General features: G+C 39.8%; 1 protein-coding gene across 2 annotated transcripts; it reads left to right on the top strand.

Moving 5' to 3' along the window:
- The first annotated feature begins 2,613 nt into the window (after nt 1-2,613).
- Nucleotides 2,614-8,066, top strand: stc1 (stanniocalcin 1). Of its 2 annotated transcripts, none has more exons than XM_042488527.1 (4): nt 2,614-2,873; nt 4,656-4,798; nt 4,944-5,155; nt 6,444-8,066. In XM_042488527.1, the coding sequence occupies exons 1-4, from the start codon at nt 2,693-2,695 to the stop codon at nt 6,742-6,744; spliced, it is 837 nt and encodes a 278-aa protein (XP_042344461.1). In that variant the 5' UTR covers nt 2,614-2,692; the 3' UTR covers nt 6,745-8,066. The 2 variants fall into 2 exon arrangements, with proteins under 2 accessions (XP_042344461.1, XP_042344462.1); XM_042488528.1 differs by having other exon boundaries at nt 4,659-4,798.
- The last annotated feature ends 688 nt before the right edge of the window (nt 8,067-8,754 follow it).

The following is an 8,754-nucleotide window of genomic DNA, read 5'->3' on the forward strand; positions in this document are numbered from 1 at the left end:
ATAATAATAATAATACACTTTCAACAATAATATGCTCTGTGAAATAACAATTTTCCAGTATGTACGTTACAAAAAGTAACATTAGTACTTGGTCAGTTTATCACATTAAAGTATATACACAAGGTAATATGTATAAACAAAGCTACACGAGAAGAAAATAAGATAAGATGGGTTCAGATTAGGGATGGGTAGTGAAAGCCGGTATTAACTGGTACCGGTACATGATTGGGTCGGTACTTAAGTACCAATAAGCTCTATGACAAACGGTGCTGCTATCTGTAATTATGACATGAACTGTGTAACGTTCATTCATGAATGTTGAGGATGGTTTAGGTATGATACATAACTTCTGATAGGTATAATGAGAATAAAGTTACAAGACAACAGTAAAGTAACAATACACGTTAATTAATAAGGACTGTAGTTATATTTTTTACTCAAAGGAAACTGTGAAGATTCACATGAGAAGTTATAATGTAGAGAAACCTCGCAGTGCTCTCAGTTTGTGGACGTAGGGTCAGTCAAAGAAAAGCTCCATTATAAGTCACACAGGAGAGGGCAGAAACCTTGCAGGTCATGTCGGTTTGTGGAAATAGTTTGTCAAAGGAAATCTGAATAGCCAGTGTCACATGAGAAGTCACACAAATAATTGAGTTGCCAAGTTAGTGTCAAAAACAAAATAAATCGATTTTTTTTCACAGCTTTACATGTGACGTCTTTATTTTCTGCATCAAATTAAAGATGTTATTATCGATAAGTATAAGTATCAGAATCTAAGCAGTACAATGTTGGTATCAGTAACTATAAAATCCTAATGATACCCATCCCTAATTCAGATTGCAGAAAATGTGTGCATTAATGATCTGATCAGTACTATTCAGACCTGTCACACTAAACAGTCACTGTACTTATCAACTTAACTTATAAACTCATTATTCCAAATGTCACCAAAAAAAGTTGACAATGTTGCATGCTGAACTTTATGTTATAAATTATATTGTAATCTTTTTTTATTTTAAGATATTTTCAGCATTTCTACTTTATTTGACAGAGATAACTTGGAGAGAGACAGGAAAGGCAGGGGGAGAGAGAGGGCAGCAAAGGGCTGGATCCAACATGATCTGCTGCGGGAAGGATTCAGCCTCAACACTTGGTGTGTGCTCTCTATCAGGTGAGCCACCAGGGTGCCCCATAGTCTAACTTTAAATAACACATTAAATTTACCAATTCTGTAATGACGTAGGAAGTCACGGATGTCTTCCTTTAAAGATATATTTTTCTGTCTAAATAGAGATTCACACTCTGTGTTTTTTCCGAATTACATATTGGTCCTAACAGCTGCCAGTGGATTGTGATGGTGAAATCCAGTTCTGATGAAGAGACAAGATAACAATCATCTGCATTTAGGAAATCTCACCTTCATGTAACGAACTGTAACTATTGGATTTTTTTAGTCCAATAAAATTGACATTAAAGCTAAGGAAAAAATAAAATCTAAATCTGGGATAAGGAAAAAAAATCCTAACAGCAAATAATTTTGTTACACTCCCTTGTCTACTACGATTCAGTTTGGCCAGAAAAAAAAGAAATATATGTAAATTGCATCATAGAGGTTATCATTGGCATTTCTAGGATTTGAGGACATTGGGGACTTAGCTCGGACCTCAGTAGGGGGATCCGTTTTTTTTTTGTTTTGTTTTGTTTTAAAATGGACAAGCTCAATTTTGATACTCCTTTTATGCGCTCTGGCACAGTATTAACAGTACCTTAAAAAACAACTTTCCAGCCATTTTGCTGATTATCTGTATTGGCATTGGCAAAAATAATTAATCAAAAAGTGAAAAGTGTCCACATGGGAGGAACTTTTACTTCATAAAATCAATTTATTAATTTATTATTTCTTTTTTAAATTTTCACTTGACTTTATAAAAAAAATACTGCTGGGAATTTACATATTCCAATATATATATGTTACATAATATGTTATATTGCAAATTCTTAATATTGAGAGAAAGATTTTCAATTTTATTATAAATGCATATTGGTTCTAAATATTGGTTATTGGTCTAAAAATTAACTACTAATAATCAGTATCAGCCCTAAAAAAAAAAAAAAAAAAAAAAAAATCACATCTGCAACTACTGTATCTCATAGACTAGTGGCTATTATATAATTCCACCCTTCCATCTGTCACTTTAGCTTAAGTTACAGTTATATATAACTAAAGCTAAAGTGACAGGTGAAGGGGAATAATGATATATATACACGATAGCCACTAGTCTGTGAGATACAGTAATTGCAGCTGTGGTTTTAAAAAGTCTGTATATTCCAGAAATAAAAGAGATACATTTATATTTTGTTTCTTGGGGCCATTATAAGATATAATGGCCAGATTCCCCATGTTGAGCTGAAGGATGCACAGTGTTGGCCGCTGTTAAATGATTTTATCAATTAGTAGTGGAAAGAGCAGGACCACGGTCTTGAATCCTGCCTTCTGATTGGTCCACACGCAGAACTCGTAATGTTCAGCGCTCCCATATAAACCCATGCAGACTTGACATCGGTGCTATCTGTCATGCAAGTCAAAAGGATAGTGAGGAGTCCAGTGTAAAGACATTGCCGGCAGCTTACTTGTGATAGCCTACGTTTCTTGTGTTTTCGGCGCTGCAGAAGCTTTTGGAGCGTCATTCTTATGAATTACACACAGAGCAGGAGGCGTCTCTTTACATTTAGTTGTATTATCTGTGTTGAGAGGACGATGCCTTTGAGGACCGGACTTTTTCTCCTGATGGTGCTGAACGCATCTGCATATGAACTGGATCAAAACGAGTCTTATTCGCCCAGGAGAACACGCTTTTCTGCCAATAGCCCTTGTAAGTAACACGCTGCCTCCATCTGCATATCTCAGAGTGCACTGCTTGCTTTTTCTTTTTTCTTTTCTTTTTTAACACCCCATTTCCACAATATACAGGCTTTACCTTTGCTCGTTTTGTATGTGGAGATGTTTTTTTCCTCATAATTATTTTTGGCCTACGCAGCCTTTTGTGTGTTAACGAGCGCCTTGATTCATGGAAAAGGCTGCGGGATTAACGCTGTGGTTTTTGCCGGTGTCCTGCCGGCAACAGATGAGCATGGAGCTTGGTGCTGACACCTGAGAGTGCAGGCTGTGTCATGCTGGTATTCTCATGGTCGTTTTGGCTGCTGCATTCAGCATTATAGTGGACTTGAGGAGGGTTTTAGTGCATAAAGCCTACTGTGCAGCCTTCCTGTGTAGCAAAAGATTGTATTTTATCACACAGTTTGTCACTGGGGCTTAGTCTTTTGGACATATAAATGCAACCCTATGAGTTCACATTTGTTATCCATCAAAAAAAAGAAAAGCCTGAGTCATAATCCCTTGCAATAACCATCCAGAAATGACACTGCAAAGCATGAATATGCATGGCTTCATTCAAATGTTGACTTTTCCTTTTTAACACAAAGGTACAGCGCAGCGATAAAAGACAGTGGGAGACAGGGATGCTGATTCCCCTTCTGCAGGAATTGCTTCATCATCATAAGATTTGCAGCTCACTCTCTGTATTTGCGAGCAATCTCTGGTCCCTGATGGCAGGCAGACTTTATCTGACTGTGCAGGTCAACATGGGGCCCCAGATTCCAAGTCTGCCAAGTAGGCTTAGGCTCCGCGGTGACATTTCTTAATGGTTATTACAAAGGATTTGAGTCCGGCTGCCTGCCATCTCAGTGGATTCTTGGATGGAGAATAAGGGAAGCCAACTATCTGGATACACTGATTTACAGATTATGTTTTATAGCTCATTCTTGGTGTAAAATTTCAAGTCAGTTGCATGGACTTAGAGCTGTGTTCCACATGGTCAAGATCAGTTTTCTTTTTTTTTTTTTTTTTTAGAAAATGGACTGAGGGATGTTGCAGAGTAGCTGTTTCATAGGGTTTATGAAGATGGGGATCAGGGTCGGTTGTGGGCTTATCAGCCTAATATTTATTCCAGTCATGTGACACTCCTGATATGAACATGGCAGCATGTATTTCATTATGTAGAGGTTCATGGGGATCATTAACGGGTATATAACTGGACTGTGATATTTGCTTGGAGGAAGAGTCCTCAAATTCAGCTAGACATTTGTGTAAAAAATTGAAGACAAAGCATGGTGGCAATGTATGTGTGTGTGTGTGTGTGTGTGTGTGTGTGTGTGTGTGTGTGTGTGTGTGTGTGTGTGTGTGTGTGTGTGTGTGTGTGTGCCAGTGGTACAAGTGTATGTTTGTGTGTGTCTACAGGCACGCCAAAAATTTTCAGTAAACTCCTTGGTATTTCTGGTGCTGTTCATCCAAGCTCTGCTGAAAAGAACCAAACAGTGGAATATAGGTCCCTGCCAAGAGAAAAGTGCTATAGTGCCAAATAGTGTCTGAGACTCTCCGAGTTGTAAGGTGTCCAATCTCCAGTCAAGTCACTATTTGCCCCGAGTGACTGTATGTCTTTTGTGAATCACCAAAGTATGAACATTCTCTTTTGTTCACTGCATTTTTGTGCCGAAACCCTGGCAACCCTTGTGTAATGAGCTCAGTGAGTGTGCAGTGATTCCCAGTGAACCCACTGTTGGCTCCCCTGCTGATGGTTCATTCTCTGTGCCCACAGCAGATGTGGCACGCTGTCTCAACAGTGCCCTCCAAGTTGGCTGTGGAGCCTTCGCCTGCCTGGAAAACTCAACTTGTGACACAGATGGCATGCATGACATCTGCAAGTCCTTCCTTTACAGTGCTGCTAAATTTGACACTCAGGTATACACACTTTAATTAATTTCACAGAGACTACACACACAGTATGCCATTCTCTCTGTTTCTACTGTGCACATGGACTTGTGTAGGATTACATGGGCGTAACTGTTAGGGCAAGAATGTGTGAAGCACTGCTGTGTTTTTACAGGGTAAAGCATTTGTGAAGGAGAGCCTTAAGTGCATTGCCAATGGCATCACCGCGAAGGCATTCCCCACCATCCGCCGCTGCTCCACCTTCCAAAGAATGATATCTGAAGTCCAAGAGGAGTGTTACAGCAAGCTGGACATCTGCACTGTGGCCCGATCGAATCCAGATGCTATTGGCGAAGTGGCACAGCTACCAAGTCACTTCCCCAATAGGTGAGCTCTTCCTCTACTGCATTTTTGTGTTTTCAATAGCTTGAAAGGAGCCATTTAAATCCTCACATGGAGCAGGTCTTTACCCAGAGAGTCTGCCATGTTGCACCGCCATCTTTCTAATCTACAGTAGCCCAGAATGGACAAACCAAACACTGGCTTTAGATAGGGCCATTTGCATTTTTGTAGTCGGCAGCCCCTCAGCAAAAAGAGCATACGAAAAACACAGATTTATTTTACATTAGTTAGCTTTATTCAGTGTTTTTACTGGTTTAAATCACCTGGTACGTTTGTTTTTGAGAGGAGGAGACCTCTGCAGATAAATCATCTCTCAGTAAAAATGTCTTTAAGGGTTAGGCTTAAAATTTTAACTGGGAGAACTTTAAGATGGTTGCAAGCTGCAATCTTTAACGCTAGATACCACTAATTCCACTAAATCTTACACACTGGACCTTTAAAAACAATGGTTTATTTCACCAGCAATCAGCAAAAGCTGCCAATTACAAGTGAATGAGACATATTCCTGAATCACCTAAAACATCACCATTGTACATGGCTGGCATGTTGCAAATACTAAATTTGCGCCCTGATTTATGCAGCACAACAGATGCCTAAATTTGTATAGATTTCCATGTTTTGTTTACCATCTGCTTCATAAATTCTTTCATACAATGAAGGAAAATAAAAAAGGAATAACAAGTCTTCATATTTTTAGTTCCTGTTGTGGATGTTATACATACAGGATCAAGGTTTGAGGGTGAATACAAAAGGGCTAAGCACAAGGTAAAAAAAAGGCACAAGGCTTGACAGTGCCACTCCCACATGGATGGCATCAGACTCTAGAGCACATGTGCAAACACACTGAAATAGGCAAGGGCGCAGGTTTTATTTTAACATTGTGGGGGCACATATGAAATGGAGGGGGGTCTAGGGGTCCTCTTTCAGAAAATTTTAAGCATCAAACACTAATGCATTCTGCATTTTGGGGAATGTATGCACCAATTTGTGCCTTTTCTACATCATTATATGGTGCAAATGTCTTTAACCTTGTCCAGAAATAAGTCCCCTACCACTTTCAAGCTTTAAATAGGGGGGGTAAATGCACATGTTCAAGATATTGACGGGGGGGGGGGGGGCATCCCCTGCTACCCCCGAAAATTCTACAGCTATGGAAATACATGTAAAGATTTGAGCTGTAGAACAGGAATATATAGTTGCACATTTTTGTCCATTTTGTCTTTCTTTCATTTCAGCTCTTCACATCCTGCGATGCTTTGTTTTGTTGTCCTAGGTTTTACGGTAAGCTGCTACAGAGCCTCATGGACTGTGATGAGGACACAGTGGACCGCGTTAGGACCAGCATGGTGTCGCGGCTAGGCCCAGAGATGACCATGCTTATTCAGCTGCTGCAGAACAAGCCCTGCCCATCCACTGCTGTGGCTGCAGCTGCCGCCATCCCAACTGGAGTGGAGGGCCGTGGGAGTTGGCGCTGGTCCATGGGTCCCCATATGTACAAGATCCAGCCTAATCTGCGAAACAGAGACTCTGCCAGTCATTTTGGCAAAAAACGCTCGGCCAGTGACAGCTCCTAACTTCCACTCAGATTCAGAAACTCCACACTCCTCAAAACATCATGAAAGCTCCTCTATTCCCTAGGGGTGATAGAAATCCACTCCTCCGCTAGACTGGAAGTTACAGAAATATGCACCTCTAGGGAATGCCGGAACGCCCATAGAGTTGATATCAGAGTTTGATTGTTGTTCTATTGTATATCCTACACTTTAGGCTTGAGAGAAACCCCCTTTCCATCGAGTCCGCTCACAGTTAGTGTTGAACATGTGGCTGTTGCATCTGTGCGACATGGTCCTGTTCACTCCTCGTCACCTCCTCCAACAGAGATGAATCCTTAAGAAGATGCCAAGCAAAAAAAAAAGTTTAAAAAAAACAAAACAAAAAAAAACAGCCATAGTGGTTCGCACCTCTAGAGCACAAGTTCATACTTTAAAAGACAAATCTCATAATCTCGATATTCGTTCATGAATAGAAATCAGTAGTTGGATTATTAGTTCATTGATAGGAATGGGAAATTATTGGTAGACGTGTCTAATATTTCAGAGGTGGGACCAGTCAAATTGTGAGCATGAGATGTTAAATTTCATATCTATTTTCTGATTAACACAACAGTTAAATGTACTGTATACGAAGTTATCTGAGACAGCCATAGCTAGCCCTCTAAAAGAGAGCACTCATATGGAGTGAGGTCTGTAGAGGTTTCATAACAACCTTTGAGAGGTTACCTTAAACTGACCAAAAAACTTCAAACTGCCCTGAATGCTATTCATGAAATACCAAAATAGTGTATAGCTATAGCACTTATAATTGTTTTTTTCTTTCTGATGGCAGATGTAGCCATGGTCATGTGTTTCAAATCATCATCCTGCACATAAGGATTGTTCAGGTCGTGGCCAAGTCTCAGAAAAAGTCCATTGTGCATATCTTGTATCCAGACACTTGTAATGCATATGACTGTTGAGCTCTACGGTATACAGTATGTGGGACCATGTTTAGTGGAATCTGTATCCATGTTCTTAACCGAGTGTGAAGCAGCAGTGTATGTGCAGTAGCTGATTAGCACGTTCACCGATGAGACTGAGAGCAGCCATCTTTTTGGACTGATGATCATCATTCTCTGAGGTGAATAACGTGACATACACGCTGGCTTCCAGTGTCAAGATTGAGAGTGACTATTTAAAAAAAAGCCTTGTTGGAATGATATTTATTTTCCTACTATATTATTTAATGTTGTTGATTTTTTTTTTTATTTTAATGCATTATTGTAGTTTTAATTCGTTTACAGATTTTAAAAAAAGCAGTTCAGTCATGGCTCCTATTTGAACATGAGCTCTATGCCAAAAAACACACACACAAAAAAAAAAACAAAAAAAAAAAAAAAAAAAAAAAAAAGAGCTGACACTCTGGTGACTGAATGGGACCCATGTCATGACTCTGTGCTGGCCATAGGGGAACAAGGTCGGTCATTCAAGTCAGGTGATTTATTTTAGGGGTGTTACAAGGGACCACAACTAAACAATAGCTTCACTTTGACACACTTTCTGGTTGAAAGAAAAAAAAAAAGGTTGTCATTGCAGCTGCTAGATCTAGACGTGCTTGTTCAGTGCTGGGGGGTTTGTGCACATTATTGAAGAGTGATCAGGTATAATCACAGTAAATCAAACACCAGCATCAAGTGTTTTCATGGCTCTGCGCTAGTTTTGCAGTGCTTCTCTTGACATGGGTTACATTTTTTATTTTTTTGGGTAATTTTCCTTAAACGTATGCTATGCAGGAATTGTCGGTTACTGTTTGCAAACACAAAGTTCAAACTTGGCCCTTTCTACACTGCTGGCTACATTGCAGGAACGTTATATTTGCTGTAAATTAAAAGACAATAGTTAGGCAAGCTAACTAATCTAACTGCTGAGAACCACACAGGATCAGGAAACAGGCCAACTACATGTCGCTCGTCCTCCCCATCCTCCTCCTCAGTGCTCAGCAGTGAAGGTGGAAGTAAAGGAAAACTCCAGATTTACACGTATTTTTGT

The sequence above is a fragment of the Plectropomus leopardus genome, chromosome 6, assembly GCF_008729295.1.
Source record: "Plectropomus leopardus isolate mb chromosome 6, YSFRI_Pleo_2.0, whole genome shotgun sequence".
NCBI classification, from domain to species: domain Eukaryota; kingdom Metazoa; phylum Chordata; class Actinopteri; order Perciformes; family Serranidae; genus Plectropomus; species Plectropomus leopardus.

Excerpts from the sequence above, each read along its gene's own strand:
- stc1 (XM_042488527.1), top strand. The coding sequence starts at position 2,693 with ATGAATTACACACAGAGCAGGAGGCGTCTCTTTACATTTAGTTGTATT. Across the intron at positions 4,799-4,943 it reads CTGCTAAATTTGACACTCAG|GGTAAAGCATTTGTGAAGGA; the intron begins GTATACACACTT and ends GTGTTTTTACAG. Across the intron at positions 5,156-6,443 it reads CCAAGTCACTTCCCCAATAG|GTTTTACGGTAAGCTGCTAC; the intron begins GTGAGCTCTTCC and ends TTGTTGTCCTAG.